Source organism: Rhipicephalus microplus, chromosome 4 (genome assembly GCF_043290135.1).
Source record: "Rhipicephalus microplus isolate Deutch F79 chromosome 4, USDA_Rmic, whole genome shotgun sequence".
Taxonomy (NCBI): domain Eukaryota; kingdom Metazoa; phylum Arthropoda; class Arachnida; order Ixodida; family Ixodidae; genus Rhipicephalus; species Rhipicephalus microplus.
In genome coordinates this window covers 224,988,799-225,006,720 of record NC_134703.1, presented here as the reverse complement: position 1 = coordinate 225,006,720, position 17,922 = coordinate 224,988,799, and the positions used below count along the sequence as shown (strand labels likewise).

Genomic DNA, 17,922 nt, shown 5'->3' with positions numbered 1-17,922 from the left:
GTCGGACTAATCGTGGCACCAATGCACTGCCCTATCCGTTACACAACTTTTATGGGATCAGCCTGTTCGGATACTGTAGCTGATTTTGATAATGCAAAAAATCGGAAGATGATCGCTTACATCAGAAACTAGAACACCTGCTTTGATGTCACTACTGCATATGTTTGATAGGCATACGTCTATTAAAGTACCAGAAGTTGCCGTTATTCTTGTAAGCAAATCAATAAAGTTTTTCCTTAAGTTCCAGATTGTTCACGCATTGATATTGTTCCAATTCGTCAATTCGTTGTGACAGTCTTTCATTCTCCGTTTTTAATTTTCTGTTTAGGGTTGTCATTTCCCTCACTTCCTCTCTGAGTGCTGCAATCTCTTTGCTCAGGCCCTTCACATCATCGTATGTGTCCGAGCAATACTGTGCAATTGAAAGACCCTTCGGGTCGTCTCGCAAGGTGGAGCCCGAGACTGCAAGAATTCGACATTTCCGTGCTTTACAAGTCTGTAAAAAAGCACTCCGACGCTGACTGCCTATCTCGTGCCCCGTCGAAGTACCACCGCAGGATGTCCGGGAAGATGACTGCTTCTTAGCAGCCGTAAGTGCCGATGACTTCGCTGAACGATAACCCGCTGATCCAGAACTCAGGGGCCTTGTGGAATACCTAGAGGGCAGTGCTGCCGCTGTCCCAAAGGTATTCTATCAGCACTGACGTTGTTTATCGTGCGAAACGGTGTTCTCCAAAGGAAAAACTTCTCGGCACGTCGAGCCAAGTGCCTTCTCCTCGTACCTTTCGCATTGCGACCAGAAGTACTCCAGGCCCTGCACAACGACCCCACGGCCAGACACATGGGTGTTTCTTGCAGGCTCGCCAGAATACAGAAAAAATTTAACTGGCCTCGCCTTGTTGCCGACAGTGCTCGTTGCGTGAAGACTTGCTGAGATTGTCAGCGACGAAACACACCACATACTAGCCCAGCTGCACTACTACAGCCCATCGTGCCACCACGCTGATCATTCCAGAATCGGCATGGACCTAATAGGGCTATTTCCTGCCTCGACCTCAGAAAACAAATGCATCATCATCGCTACAGACTACCTTGCGCGCTATGCGAGACAAGGGCCCTGCCTAAAGACATTGCATCAAGGTAGAGAAATTCTTTCATCGAATTTCTTACATCACGGCGGGCCAGAGGCCCTCATCATCGACAGAGGTACGGCTTTTACGGCGGACCTAACTCAAGCAGTCCTGAAATACAGCTAGACAAATCATCGCAGCATCATTGCCTACCATCCACAGACCGATATCCTCACCAAGTGGCTAAACAAGACTCTCGCAGACATGCTGGACATGTACGTCGAGGCCGAACACAAAACGTGGGACGTCATCCTTCTGTACGTGACCTTGGCATAGAACACTGCAGTGCAAGAGATGACGCAAGTGTCGCCATACAAGTTGGTCTACAGAAGGAACCCGAAATCAACACTCGACGCCATGCTGTCACCTCAACGTCACCGTCTACCTTCAGCACGCGGAAGAAGCTCCTCAACTTGCCTGCCTGTGCATAAAAAATTAGCAGGCGGCCACCAGCCGCCGTTACAATCTTAGATGAAGCGTCGTAGAGTACAAGCCCGGTGATCGTGTCTGGGTGTGAAATTCGATACGCCGACGTGGACTCAGTGAAAAACTTCTGTAATGGTACTTCGGACCGTACAGAGTAGTTCGACGTCTCGGCCCAATTGACTACGAGGTTGTTTCTAACGGCATTATGAACTCTCAGTGATGCCGTGCATGACCTGTATTCGTACATGTCTTGCGCCTTAAGCCATTTCATGCGTGAGTTTGAGGACCGTATTTTGTTTTTGCTGTGCTTTATTGCTTGTAATATTGTACCTTCATCTTTTGTTAAAGCATCGGGATGAAGCCTTTTTCAGAGGGGGGCAATGCCACATTCTTTCTTCAAGTTTTGTTATCATCTCATTACACTACGTTCAGCGCAAACTTCGCCTACGATGTTCGAGAGGCTTCGAGGCTGTAGTAGATGTTTTGTTAAGATTACGCCCACTTCGTGAACATAACAGATTATTCTGGAACCTACGTCCCTGCTAGCGACAACGCTAGAAGATTCGATGGCAAGGGTATAAATGCCGACACGCTTCGCCGCTTGTCACTTGATAGATGGCCGACGCTCTGTTCGCCGCTATCAGTGCCAGTATCTTGCTGTAATCTAACTTTCCTTTTTATGTGGCCACAAGTTTGGCCCGAATAAACAGTTTATTATTGGACTTGCAGTCTGCTCCCTTCATCTACGTCCCGGCCGCGTGACAATATGCAGCGAAGTCAATGAATATTTCAGCATCGTAAAATCCTCAAACTCACTTATTATGTACATTTTGACATCACCGAAATGTGTTGGCAAGTGCGATGTTCACTTTTGGTGAGGGATGCCGATGTTGAAAACAAACTTACTGTGGATAAAAACTCCTGAGTAGTCGCTACGTCGTGTTTGGGAGTCATGTATAGTGTCCATGTTACGATGAAAATCACTGCCATCAATTTCTGTCAACCAATGTTGCTCTCATGTTCTGGTTCTCACGAACTCGGTGGTAGAGGCCTACGCTGAATGCAGACACTGCTCAGAACTGTCTTCACAGTAGGGCTTACGCTGAAAACTTCAAACCTCCAAAGCATGTTTGATATCATTAAGATGGTCTGCCTCGGTGGATCAGTGGTTAAGGTGCTTGGCTGCTGACTTGAAGGTCGCGGGTTTAATCACAGCCATGGCAGTCGCATTTGGGTGAAGGCGAAATGATAGAGGCCTGTGTACTGTGCAATGTCAATGCATGTTAAAGAACGCTAGAACTTGAAAATTTCCATAGCCCTTGCACTAATGGTTTTGGGTCGTAAAGCCCTACACGTTATTATTACACTCGTTCTGAGGGCAGATAAACACAGAATAAAGCACAGGAGCACCAACATGCTGCAGTAGTTAGTATGATGTTTTCACTTGGTCGACGATTCGCTCAAGACCGGTGCAAAGCCAGGCGACATGCATTTGCTGGATTGGTTGGCGTCGTTGAACTCAATATGAAACCGCGTCCCGCTGGTAACATTTGCGGTCGTTCGCTGTGTCATTGTCGTACTGTATGATGATGCGGCCATTCAGGAACGTTTCCGTGCTTGCACCCAACAAGATGGAAAGTAATTTTTCATAGTAAAAAACAATGCGAAAACAACAATGAAGAGACAGATGAAACAGGACTAGCACTGAACAATCAATCTGTACCAACAAGCTCAAGTTTACAAGCTTCTCAAGTGACCTTTAAAAATAATATAATCATTCAAGTGTACGTGGTTTTGAAAGTGCCTCTGGGAGTTGCAATTATAGTCATGCACAATATTTTCAGATCAACAACACCAGCACTGAAGGCCTGAGCTTGAAGGAGGCGCGCAAGCTGCTCGAGGCAAGCAAAGAGCGGCTACAGCTGGTGCTTCAACGTGAGGATATGTGTAAGCCTAGCCTCCCTCAGCCCACAGAAGAGCGTGCAACCACTCAGAATCTCTACGTGCAGCAGCCCACCCGTGCTGATGACAAGAACAACCTTTCCAGGTGTGTGCTGACAGAACATTTTGCAATTCCATGCTTGGCCTACTAAGAATTACTCTAATTTGTTAGCTAACGCCAAGTGCCCCATTTTATTTTCCCTCAAGATCATGCAGCAAAAGAATTTTTCTACAATTCGTTTTTCAAAGTGTAACTACGCTTTTAGCATAAAATCTTTTCTCTGTCGTATGACCATTCATTGTGAACACAGTGATGATTGATGGTCAGGGTAGCTCTGGTCTGACAGGGACGCAAATCTCAAGCACAGCAACAACCACCGAAAACTTGTAATCTCTCTCTTCATCACTACAACTGCCCCAGGAGTAAGAAGGAGCCATCATGGTGACTAAGGCATGAATAGGATTAAAGAGTCATACTATAGCTTGAGTCGGCTAGCATGCACTGTGTCACGACCGCAATGTGTCAGGTCGTGGGATGGTCAGCTGCGCCAATCGCGCAAATTTGATACAATTCCCAATTTCTGCTCAGAGCTGTGCGAAAACCATGAATTTGCTGAGATAGTGCCACGCTGCGCCAGAATGCCAGACCAGCCTCAAAATTTTCTATGTTGCACTAATTTGAGCGAGAAACGGCGACCATGTTGGCTATCTGCATGCAGTTTGCATCATCAATGAATCGAAGCGCGCAGACCCTAATCATAAACCACGGTGTAAGATATGTTCTCATCAGCTCAGGGCGCTGACGACACGGGATCGACCAGGTGACATAACAAAGCCACGCGCCATAGGTCCGCTGACCGCTTGAGATGCCTATCCGCGGGACGACACAACTTGAAAACCATGAGTGTTGCTGTAGCCACCAACGCTTTGCTGGAAAAAGGAAATTTCTTGTTAGCCAACGTGCCTATGGCATATTAGCAACTAAAGCTGGAAGCTTATACTCCATTTCCCGCCCGAGAACAAACTCGAGGTGCTTCAAAAATTGATGTTGCCGGCGACCGCATTGGTTGCCATAGCAACGGTACATAAAACATTTTTCTGTCTTGAAGTTGCATCGTCCCGGGCCTACAAGCACGTGTTGTTGTTACTGTATTTGATCAAACGCGCCTTGCAGGCGAGCCAAGAGTTGTTCCCTAAGCCTAATCTTATCGGGAAAAAAAGGGGGAAAAGAGGGGGGGTGTAGCAGCGATTGACTTGTAACTCGTGCAGAACACTGCCTAATCCGCCTTTGCCGCATTACATCGGTGTCCTGCAAAAAAAGCGCTCTACGATTTTGAAAGGGCTGTTGGCATTAATCACGGGATTTCGTTCAATTACTCATGCGTGTATATGGCACGTAATTGTGACTGCTAGTAGGATTGATGACGTCTGAAAAAGTTACTGGAAATCATTTGGAGCTGTGTATAACATTCCTGCACCCGAAAAAAAAAAAACAACTGTGTGCTAGATTTTTTTTTGCCACCTCTACGAACCCCTTGAATTTTAAGGTCGCCATCTTGGTAGATTCAGAGTTCACAAAGTCAGACACGCCAAATGCTAATGCGGGCGTTATTCTTATTTGCTTAGTTACATGGTTCCAAATACTAATTTTAATGAAGTAGCAGTGCTCTTACTCACACTGCTCGATTTAGAACATTTTGAATTGCTTGTACATATTTTTTCTTAATGTAAGACTTCTTTCTGGTCTTTCGTGCTAAAAAATGAATGTTCGAGTAGCAACAATGAACTTTGATTAAAAGGGCGGCTGTGATCGCTAACGCGCTTGCTATCTCGGGAAGTATCAGTGCACTTTAGAGGCGAAGGGATTGTGAAAGGAGCACTTTTTCCTGGAGTACCCGCATTTACTCACACCAATGTTTTGTAGAAGTTCGACAATACAGTGCAGACCACTTATAACGTAACCGCTTTTTGCGCGGGACCGGTTAAAACGTGGGTTTTTTTGACCACCGATATGTCGCCCATAGAACTTAATGTATAGGCCGACCGTTTATTGCGTAGGCGTGCGAAGGAGAATACCGGTTATAGGGCGGAGTTTTTAGGCGCACGACCATAAAATCGACCAACGGAGCACGGTTGGCACGGTTTTCCAGAAGCGTTCCCAGCGCGCCGGAACGTTGGGAGTGTGAGCGGGAGGGCGCACGTGGAGACCGCCGCGAAAAGTCAAACATTGCGGAGGAGAAGAGAGGGTACAGTAGGGAGGGAGTCGGGGAGACCTTGGAAGGAGGGAGCGTGTTTTCGTCACCGTGGCGACCGTGGCAGCGTCCAATCCGGGTGCGCCCTGCGCAGAGTGGGGTAGAGAAGCGGTAGCATGCTTTTTTTTTTTCTCAACTTCTTTTGCCTCTTTGGATTTGCTGTGTGCGCTTCGCCGTGTCGTTGCCGTCTGAGAGCTCAGAGCACGTGTTTTGTGTAGCTCCTGTCACCATGGCGTCGGCAGTGTCTTCAAGCGGTGTGAAAAAACGCCGTGCCTTATCGCTGGAGATTAAGGAATGCGTCATAAGGGACATTGAAAGTGGCCTTAAGAAGGCGTCGGTGGCGGCAAAATACGGTGTTTCCAACACGACCGTGTCGACCATCTACAAAAACAAGGACAAACTTCGGCAGCAACTGCAGCGAAATTCGTCTTCTCTGTCACGGAAGAGAATACGTATGTCAAAATACGAAGACGTGGACGCTGTTCAGGTGGTTCCGCAAAGTTAGGGCTCAGAGCATCCCAGTAAGTGGCCCCATGCTCCTTTTGACATAGGCAAAGGCCGAAAAAAGCATGCTTTGGTTATAACGCGATACCGCTTATAGCGCGGATTTTTACAACTCCCGTGACTTACGTTATAAGCGGTCTACACTGTATTGAATCCGAAAGAGTTGGCTGACAGGCTTACTTCGTATAACATTACAAGTTTTTGCTATTGCATTCATTGCATTGCAATGGCTACAGAACTAATCGGCTTATCTTGAAAGCTACGAGCCTACAAACCCCGGGCGCAAGAGGAAGTGCGTGACGAGTCGACTTCTGAAGATCTGTCATGACCGTGGTCTCGGAGAGTTTCCATCAGCACCTAGTCCGGCATCCCTTCAGTGGTAACCACACGGTTGTGTGCATAAAAAAAAGCTAAAAAAAAGCAAAGCTGAACGTTGTTGGGGGCCACATCATGCATGCGCAGTGAAACCATGCACGTGTGCATGGCATTCATAATGAAGAACGAACGGCACAGACACAGATACCGCGGAAAACTTCGGTGAAGTGCCCTTCATGTGTAGCCTGGTGCCACATATGTGACGCTAACTAGAAGCGTGGCACTAGTGGCTAATGCAAAAGTTGTTCTCTTTAATGTTTATTGTTTGGAGGGAAAAGGGGCACATCCGCCCATGCGCTCGTGACGGCAGGAAAGGCGGCAACGCTAGCTCATGTGGTGCAAGCCTCCCTGCTTGCTTCGCGCTCACCCGTGCACAATCATGAGCGCTAGCTTTCGCCCGCTGTGCTGTGCGTGCCGCCGTCGCTTCACGCTTCGTCGGCAGCGGGACACCCGCAGATGATGCAAGCTCGTACCATAATGAGGGTGCGTGGAATGAATTCGTTACATCAAGGTTGTATCCCTCTGTTACTTTGCTACATAGAAGTCGCAAATACCATATATACTCGAATCTATACTCTGTTTCAGAAGTTCCGTGCAGCAGAGCCAAGGCTACATGACCCTCGAGCGCAGGTTGTTGCGAAGCGAAATGTAGTGCCCCATATACGTAGCTCGTTGTTTGTCCTCATGACTTTGCAAGTGGTCTCGTCAGAGGATTTTTACTTGAGGGCTTCTCTGCTTGTTGTAGTTGTGATGTGCATGACGATTTTGTCGCATTTTCTGTATAAAACAATTTTTGTGGCTCCTTGATACTGAAGAAAGAGTTCTCGCTTGTACGTGTTATAACATGCAAATGATGAAAGAAATAATGCTGTTGTGGCTCGTTTGTGTTGTTTTTTACTTATAAAGTACGAAGGAATGGTACGACACTGTTTAAACATTTATCAGTAGTCCTACAAGTCCGAGCGTCAACAGCGCCATGGAGGACGCAGTCTTGGGTTGTGATTAGTCCGCGGTGGCAGATTTGATCACTTCTGTCAATATGATGGCGCCTGGTTCACCTGTGCGATATCGTTCTCGGATCAGCTTTTACGACAAGGGAGCGAAGCAGTTGGCTCTAGATGTGTTCTGGACAGTGCGTAAAGAGGGCGGCAGAAATGCAAGCATGAGCTATTTCATTAAGAGAACGGCTGCGTACACCAACGTCGGAGAGCATGCTCTGTACAAGTGGGTAGCGGAGCACGATAAGCACGGCAAAGCACTTTCACCCAAGACGCTGTCTCGTGGTGGCAGAGGCCGCGATCGAGAGCAGCTACTAGACGACTTTGACCTTGGTGTGTTGCACAGAGTCATGCACGGTTTCTATAAACGACGGGTGTTATGGCGCTGTCCAGATACTATAAGAAAGCCAGATAATGCAACAAGAATGATGGTTTATTGAGCAGCTTGTATTTATACTAAGCACATGTGACGTTGCAGTGACGTGCCTTGATAACACTGCATTGCGCTGACACATCATCCTTCCCCCTTTAGAATCCATAGCGTTCAGGTTGTTTCCGTGTCCGACTTGACCTTTGCAAGAGTGTGGTATTGGGGCTGATTCCGTCACCGTTTTTTCCGGGATGTCTTGCACAGTTTCGGCGGTGGCTTCAACTGGCTCCTGCTTTTGTTTCTGGCCAGGGTCACTGTTCATCGATTCCGCTCGATGTCTCAGCTGATCTAGATGCCGTCGGTGCAGTCCTTGAGCACAATCCACTGTTACCATTCTGGAACCTTGATGGTCTTGCACTACTTCTAGAATCCATCTTCGACTTCTTCCAAAACTGCGCATCCAAACCGGGTCACCTGCATTGAACTTTCTTGCACTTCCTGTTAGTGAACTATCAGCATGTTTTTCTTTGGGCTTGATGCTTTATATCTTCATTCTAATCTGATAACCCAGCAAACGTTCCGCCGGTGACTTCCCATCTTCTCCCGTAGTTTGGCGGTATCTGCACAAAAATGGATTCAACCTTGTTATCAAGTCACATCCGGGATTTTTCTTTAATCCTTCCTTGAGCATGCGCACCGCTCTCTAGGCTAAGCCATTCGATTGCGGATGATAGGGTGCTGTTGTTAGTTGCTGTGTATTGTTACATGCCAAGAACTCGCGAAAATATGAGCTCGCAAACTGTGGTCCATTGTCTGACACGAACGTTTTTGAAAGCCCGAACTGTGCAAATATTGAACACAAAGCTCTGACCGTAGTTTTAGACATAGCCGCTTTTATTGGCACCGCTTCAAACCATTGTGTTTCCAAGTCTACGATGACCAAGACCATGTGGCCATCCACCGGCCCGGCAAAATCGGCATGCAGATGGCTCCAGCTCTCCCCGTTCACTGGCCAAGATGCAGGCACCCGAGGAGGCGGCATCGCGGAAGCCTGTGCACAAACATCACATGATTTGACCAGTCGCTCAAAAGTCTAGTCCCGGGTACTAGAATAGCGTCCTGGCGATACTCTTCATGGCAATTATGCCGGGATGAGTTTCATGCAGCAGGCTTAGTGAGCGTCTTCTTGCCGCTACAGGTACAACAATGCGATGGCCCCAGTACTCCATATTGTCACTTACGGTCAGTTTCATCCTTCTGTTGAAGTATGGCCGGTACTGATCGTGATCTTGGAGTCGAAACCGCGGCCATCCCTGTAAAATCCACTCGCTGACCTGTTGGAGAGTAGGGTCCCGATCGCTCATTTGTTTCATTTCTCGAGCGCACATAGCTGTTTCCTCCATCGATTGGGCGAACAAAACATACTCTTGTTCATCAGAATGGCCCTCTCGTGGCTCTGTAATTGGCAGTGGCAACCGGCTGAGGGCATCTGCGTTTGAATGCTCACTGCCCTTACGATACTGTACCGTGTAGCTGTAGTTAGAGAGAAACAAGGCCCAATGCTGAATCCGAGTGGCTGCCATTGGTGGTATCTCCTTTCTTGGATTTAATAATGGTCAGTCCCAAGACAAACTCATGACCGTACAAATAGTCCTTGAACCGTGAAACCCTGAACACAAGTGCTAGGGCCTCTTTTTTTCAACTGGGAGTAATTGCATTCTGCCTTTGTAAGCTTTCTGGAATGGAAACCAATCGGGTAATCAGCATCATTGGCACGGTGGGACAAAACCGCTCCTATACCTACTGGGGACGCGTCGCATTCCATATTCAATGGCTTATCAGGATCAAAATGGGCCAAAAACTTGGGCGCTTCTATTGCCTCTTTAACTTTCAGAAAACATTCTTTGTGCTCCTGGTTCCACTGTCATCTGGCCCCTTTTTGGAAAAGCACGTACAACGGGGCCAGTGTGGTTGCTAGGTTCGGCAAGAATCTGCTGTAATAGTTCACAAGACCCAACAATGCTTTCAGCTCACTCACTGATGTGGGCTCCAGCGCTGCGCAAAGGACTTTGATGTTCTCGTCTGTCGGCCGAAGTTCGTTAGCTTCGATACGATGGCCAAGAAAATTGACCTCGTCTTGTCGAAATTTGCATTTTTCCTTGTGCAACCATAGACCATATTCCCGTAATCTCTGAAAGGCTTGATGCAGCCGCAACATGTCACTTCGTTTTTCCGCAATGATGATATCATTCAGATACACCTGCACTCTTGGAATATCGCTCAGAAGTGCGTCCATACGTCTCTGAAACATGGCTGGTGCGGAACTCACACCAAAAGGCAATCATTTGAAACAGAAAAGACCCTTTTGCGTGTTCAATACGGCTATTTTCTGGGCGTCTTCATCCAACCGTAACTGGTTGTAAGCCTGGCGCAGGTCCAACGTTGTGAAAACTTCCCCGCCGTTCATCTTTGCAAAAATGTCGTCCACTTGCGGCAACGGGTACTGCTCCATCACAGTGGCCGTGGTGACAGTAATCTGAAAATCTCCCCAGATTCTGAGCGACCCATCTTTCTTTATGGCTGGTGCGACAGGTATTGTTCACTCGGCGGTTTTCACAAGCGTAATGTCGTCTTGGGCTACTAGCTCATCCAGCGCTTCTGACATCTTGTCTTGCAAAGCGTAAGGCACGGTGCGGGCCTTGAAAAACCATGGAACTACTTTTTCTTTCAGCTGGAATGTCACCGGTGGTTCCTTGTAAAGCCCAAAACCTCGAGCGAAGACATCAGCATATTCACTGAACAAGGCCTCTAGTTTCGTGTTGGCTTCGTTCAACTTAAAGGGGTGCACGCTCGCGACGAGGTTTGTCAGCATGGAAACTCTGATTTCGTTCAAAGCCTTTACCGTGTCTTTGCCACATAACGATGGTCCTGTGCTATCAACCACTATGACCTTGTCTGGCATACCTTTGCCGTCGCATCTGGCTGTCATACGTAGCTGTCCAAGCACTGGAAGTTCGCCCAATAGGCGGGACAGTTGTAGCTTCGTTTTTTGGCAACGGCGGCCACTTCATTTCGTACTTCCGAAACACCTATGGCGGAATGATGCTTACAAGTGATCCAGTGTCCACCAGCTTTGTCAGAGGAACGCTATCCCAGGTTACTACTTTGTAAATAGGGTATACGCTGTGGATGCCTGCTTCTTGATGAAGTACAGTACAGTGTACAAGGCCTCATTATCATCCGAGATGGAGCAGTCTTCCGCTGTCGCCGCGTACGCCCCTTGCCATCGTACATCCGTATGTGAGCTCTGTCGGTGACCCGACATGGCTCACTGGCACATTCGTTTCAGGTGGCCTCGTTTGCCGCACCTGTGGCCCACCGTGCGCAGGTGTTTACATTCCTCCGCTTCATGTTTCGCGCTATCACACCAACCGCAGCAGCCGTGAGTATCCGGTTTCGGTCGCAACTTCTGAGTACGATCTCTCTGGCGTGCGAAATTTACAGGACTTTGGTCGGTAGACTGCATTATTTGGGCGTTTTCAGCGGCGTCTTGCGCCGAAATAGCAAAGCATTCTGCCTGTTCTAGCGTGAGCTTCCGTTGCGTCAATAAATGTAGCCTGACGTCTTCATCGTGCACGCCACACACAATTCTGTCCCTCAGCATGCGCTCCAACGATGTCCCGAAATCGCACTTCTCTGCCAGCTGTCTGATTGCGGCAATGAAATCCCCAACAGACTCACCAGCTTTTTGTGTTCTCATGAAGAAGGCATAGCTTGTGACGGTCTCGTTGACGTGCGGGGTGTAATGTTCTTCCAAATACCCAACGATTTCGTCGTAGCTGAGCTCATTGACCTTTGTCGGGTGGCAATGCCCCTGAATGACTCCGACTACACTGTCCGTTAGTGACGATATCAAGAGTGCCCGTTTCTTTGCTTCGTCTGCGATGTTATGAGCTTCAAAGTAAACCTCCAAATGAACACGATACGTTGGCCAGGTACCATCCAGCCCTCTGAATTCGGGCGGCCGCCCGGCACTCATGATTGCGCGGGTCTGCTCATTGCCACTGTTATGGCGCTGTCCAGATACTACAAGAAAGCCAGATATCGCAACAAGAACGATGGTTTATTGAGCAGCTTGTATTTATACTAAGCGCATGTGACTTTGAAGTGACGTGCCTTGATAACACTGCATCGCGCTGACACATCAGCGGGAAAATCCGACGGTGCGCAAGCTCACTGCGTACTTCAAAGGAGATGACTCGCTGCCGTCTGTGTCTGCGACAACTATTCACAGGATGCTGCTCAAGGTAAGCTTCCGCTTTCAGAAGCGTTACCAAAATTTCCTTCTGATCGAGGCCACTCACATCATCCAGTGACGACGCAAGTAGTTGCGCCAAATTAAGGAGGTTCGACGCCAGGACGACCCATCTTCTACACTGATAAAGCTTGGGTGAACATAGGGCACACTGTGAGCCGTGGGTTGGTCGACGAGACCATTAAGTACGCTGAGCACGCCAAGAAAGGCAACCTGACGACAGGCCCGCCAAACCCCAGTGGTAAGAGCGGTCGCCTGATGAATACTCACTGTGGCAACGAGGACGGCTTCATAACAGCTGCTGGTGAAGTATTTCGAGCCAGAAAGAGAACAGGTGACTATCATGATGAAATGGCCCACTCCGAAAAGTGGTGTAAAGAAAAACTACTGCCGAATTTGTCGCCGCAAAGGGCCATTGTGCTTGGTAACACACCTGATCATTCCGTGAAGCTTGAAAAGGTAGCCCGTATGGGTACGTTAGAAAAAAGACATTCAGGCCTGGCTCTCTCTGAAGGGTGTGACCTGGAGCAGTGACATGGTGAAGGCAGAACTGATAAAGTTTGTTAACACCGTAAGTATGGAGGGTAATAGGTATTTCATTGCATTGCTGCTGATGCTGGTCACACTGTAATACGCTTGCCGCCTGTGATTAGGGATAGCAGACGTCGCTCGCTGCGTGTCTCGCGCCATTGCGCGAGGAAAATGAAGTAGATCGGTGCCGAGCTCCCAGGTGCTTAAGAAACGTGAATTAAAAAAAAAGGGTCTGGCAGTCTCTTTTTGATCTTGAAAGAGTGTGGACATTCTTCTAAGGCCGCGTCGGAACCCAGTATATTCGACGGCCATAACGGCACGTCACAATTGGCGCCTAACGTGGGGGGCCAATTTTGTCACACAGTGTCCTCTACCGCTAACTGCGAAATTTTTGAAGTGGCAGGAGGATTTCGAATCTTCCAGTTCACAACAGCGGGGAAACGAACAGCTGGTAATGCCAATGCCTGCGAGCAGTCGCCGGTAATTGAGCAGGTGTCATATATCTCTGAAGCGGGTACTTTTTTTGTTCCTGTCGTCATCAACAGACAAAGGATTAAAGGCATCTTGGATTCTGGAGCTGCCAAAAGCTTGATGACGGCACCAATAGTTGACAAACTTGAATTAAGCATAAGGCCTTCGTCCCTACGTTTGGTAGGAGCAAGTGGCCATCAGGTACAAAGTTTAGGTCAAGTGAGTGCTGTGGTGGCAGTGGACGACCAAACACTGCCGGTCGGAACTGCCAGTCGTGAAGGATTTGTTGGTGCAACATTCGGTTCACTTTGCACGGTTGAGTACAGATGTAGGCTCCTGCACAGTTGAGTGACATTGCATTCCAACTGGAAACGTAAAGCCGATATTGCAGCGTCCTCGCAGATTGTCACCAGCACAGCATGATTTCGTCAAAAGTATGATCAAGGACCTCATTGATGCTAGTATAGTGCGACCTTCTTGAAGTCCTTGGGCGTCACCACTTGACCTTGTAGCGAAGAAAGATGGAAAGACGCGCATGTGCGTTGATTATCGACGTCTCAATGCCGTCACTGAGGACATTGTGTACCCTTTCCAAAGAATTGGAAGATGCGCTGCAGGCACTCACCGGAAGCAAGTACTTTTCTGTTATGGACTTGATGTCTGGATTTTATCAGATCGCCATGCATCCAGATGACATAGGAAGACTGCCTTTGTCACGCCGTGAGGTCTTTACGAATTCCTCATGCCATTAGGCCTTAAAGCTGCCCCATTTCACATGTCAGCGAGCCGTGGATACGATCATTTACGGTATTAAATACGACAATGCCCTTGTGCATATAGATGACTGCGTAGTCTTCAGCCGGGCATTTGAAGAACACGTCTTGCACCTTCAGAACATATAGGTTCGAAATAGCAGCCTTGAAGTTCAAGCCACAGAAGTGTTTCTTTTTTTTGTACTATCATCAATTACTTTGGGCACGTTGTCACAAAAGACAGTGTATCTCCTGACCCATTGAAACTGGCAGTGGTTCAGGCTTTCCGGCCTCCTCGAAATGTACAGGAACTACAATCATTCATCGGGCTCACATCGTACTTCAGGAAGTTTATCCCGAATTACAGCGTTATCGCAGCACTTCTTCGATCACTCCTAAAGAAAAACTCTACTTTTTCTCGAGAAGAAGATCGGCAAGTAGCATTTGAGACATTAAAGCGCGCGTTGTGCCAGCCGCTTGTCTTTTAACTATTCTCCGAAAAACCAGAATTTGGTCTCGAAGTACACACAGGTGCATCTCGGCTCGGCTTGGGAGGTCTATTGCTGCAAGAAAATGAAGAGCGACAATATTGTCTAGTGCTATACTTGAGTCGATCTCTCAAAGGCGCAGAGTTCAATTATTCTTCGACAGAACTGGAAGCTCTTGCAGTAAAATGGGCATTAGAAGAGCTACGACCATACCTGATTGGCCGAAAATTTCAAGTTGTCAGCGACCACCATGCACTGTGCTGGGTCTTGCGCTACAAGGAAGGAAACCAATGCCCTCTTTGTTGGTCACTGATTCTGCAGGAATTTGTCTTTGATGTCATCTATAAATCAGGAATTCTGCACAGCGCACCAGATTTTCTTTCCAGGAATCCCCCCATTGTTGATGATGCTGAACCAATTTTTGCAGTATCATATCCATCACTTCAATTCTGTGACAACATGGGTGGGGAGCAGCGTCAGGATGCATTTTGTGCCAAAGTCTTGATACGATTAGGGGTGCGCTGGGCATGAAAAAGCAACGAAAACACCAGCAAAAGAAGTTTATCACGCATATTGACATGTTGTACAAAAGATACCAAGGCCCAGTTAGCAGTCGATTTGTCCTCTGCCTTTTTGCACAACGACAAGCTGAGACACTCCGTCAAAATGCATGAAGCACGATACGGTGGCCACATGGGCATCAGGCAAACATCGATGCCCTTAGGTTTAAGTATTACTGGCCGAAGCTCTATGTAGATGACAGACGGTACGTGCGTCACTGTGACCTTTGTCAGAGGATGAAGATGTCGACATCAGTGTCTTACGGTCTATTACAGCTAATAGAAGTCCACAGCCCATTTGACACATTTGGGATAGACATAATAGGGCCATTCAAAACTTCAAGAGGTTCTAAGTACATTATTGTAGCCATTGATTACCTCACAAAGTTCGTGGAGGCGAAACCACTCCGAAACATAGGCGCCGCAACCGTCCAGAAGTTTGTTCTGATCATCTTAAAGCACAGATGCCCAGTCACAATTATCACAGACCGCAGTACTCAAATGATGGCGCGCTCTACTGAAGCATACCTCGAACGTCGGGGCATGAGACATGCTGCCACTACCGCATATCACCCTGCAGCAAACGGCTTGTACGAAAGAGCCAATAAGACAATCAAACAGATGATTGCCATGACTATAGCCGGGGGAGAAAAGTGGGCTGATGTCCTCCCTTATATTGTATTCTGTTGCAACACCAGGTACCAAGACATGGTTCGCCAAACTCCCTTCTTCCTGGTTACGGTAGGGATCCAGTGCTACCATTAGATGTTGTATACAGCTGCCGCGAGCTTGAAGAGCTCAAGGAAGAATCAAACTATTTGAAATCAAACTATTTCAAATCAAAGAAGAATCAAACTATTTCACGGTAGTGCGTGAACGACTACGAAAATCCAGGGAGCTCGCAGCCACGCACATCCGACTGGCTCAAGAAAAACAGAAGCAGCACATTGACAAGCACCACAAATACGTTGTGTTTGAAAGAGGACAGTTGGTGCTCCTCAAGGCTCCAACACCCAGTGTGAAAACAACTACATCGTACACCAGACCTCACAAGATAGTGAACAAACTGTCTCCTGTGAACTACGAGATCGAACTCTCGGACAACATGGGAAGCGACATTGTGCGTGTTGAAAAATTAAGACCATATCTGAGCCCCATCGCTCACATGGAGCAAGCCAATGCCTCGGACTAAGGTGTACATGGGTGCCGTGCAGTGTAAATAGTTGTTGGTGCATGTATATAGTTTTGTGTGCCTGAAAATGGATATCCAATGCTTCGGACTAAGGTGCACATGGGTGCCGTGCAGTGTAAATAGTAGTTGGTGCATGTATATAGTTTTGTGTGCCTGAAAGTGGATAGACAATGTTGCAGTGTTGCAGACAATGTTGCAGTGGCCACTACAAGAAGGATTGTTCTTTTTGGTGTGTAAATTTCATTTGATTTAATGATATCTTTTATAAACAAAAACTCAATTTTAACTTTAAAACCTGGTTTTCTCAGAGCTCAAATTCTGCCATTTTTTTCTACGTGCCCCTCCTTTTTCGGACACTTATAGTGCTCGGATCTGCATGAAATTTAGCCCAAAATTTTCCAAAGTATGACAAATGCAATTATCTAGTTTAAATTTCAATATTTTATTGTATAATAGAAAATTGTATGTATACCTTTACTAGGATAGGTGAAATATGGACTTTTACCTCTATTATTTTTCACGTGTATTTCATATTTTGTATGTGCTTCCTAATTAGTTATTTGCACTCTACACTTTATTTCAGGTATTATGAACTATGAATGGTAAAAAAATTACAGAAGTTAAGGGATGAAAAGAGGGGGGGGGGGGGGGGCAAAAGGGTTAAGGTTTTCACTTTGTCATGTCGCAGAGCTAAAAGTGTAAAACTTGCAAGAAAACTAATTACATATTTGAAATCAGCATAAAAAGTTCCATAAACAGTGCAAGTTTCATTGCTCTAGGGTGAATATTAAAAAAAAAAGTGTCTTCGGGTAGCATCTCCCCTTAAGGAACACATCCTCAGATCATGCTTTCATCGAATGCTGTCTTTATGTGAGGAATACATGCATTCTCCAGTGTTGAAAACCAAGAACACAGTTTATGAGATATACATACAATATGATTCAGCCTGCTTATCAGTATTAAAACTTCGGGATGGCTGGTTTGAAGCAAGCTGACCTGCTGTTGTCCTTACAATCACTCTTCTCAGGACTTTCCAGTTCGATTAAAAGGAGTTTGCTTAGGCTGTCAGAAGACAAACAATGAGCAGCGATGTCCATATTGGTAATGCTCTCGACATGTGAGATCCATCTAAAATGGGAGTGAACTGCAACATGCCGAGGTGATTCCTTAACAATGATGTCGCAGTGCTTGGATGAGAAGACGACCTTTTTTAGATGTGGAGGAGTGCATTGTCACAGGGTTGTAAGAGAGCTCTTGCATCACTGGACCAGGGAAAATGAATGGGTTTCGAAAGTATTCGTGCTCCTGGCGTGTCATACCCCCAAAGCATTTTCAGCACGTCTATCTACGAACAATAGCGCTTATCCCAATATAACTTTGGAATGTTAAGATAGGTCACATGAACTACTGAGCCTAGTGATTCAACAATAATCAGTTAACAGCTCATGTGTCTATTCACTCGTTGCGCCTTGTATCTTGTGCTTCGTAATTGCTCAGTTCACTGGGCACTGTCCCTGAACTGTACTGTGAAGTGCTGCAAGGTTCAGTCCTCGAACACCCTCTTGTTTTAATTTTTAATTAGTAACCTTCCTTCACGTATGTAGTCATCTATGCAAC

At 47.0% G+C, this 17,922-nt stretch overlaps 1 protein-coding gene across 1 annotated transcript in view; it reads left to right on the top strand.

Moving 5' to 3' along the window:
* pyd (zonula occludens-like protein polychaetoid) overlaps positions 1-17,922 on the top strand; it is a gene marked incomplete at its 5' end in the record, with an annotated part of 754,603 nt that overhangs the window by 200,630 nt on the left and 536,051 nt on the right. Inside the window, one exon of the mRNA XM_075893243.1 lies at positions 3,401-3,603. Within this exon, the coding sequence (XP_075749358.1) occupies positions 3,401-3,603 (203 nt within the window). The remainder of the gene's footprint in view (positions 1-3,400; positions 3,604-17,922) is intronic.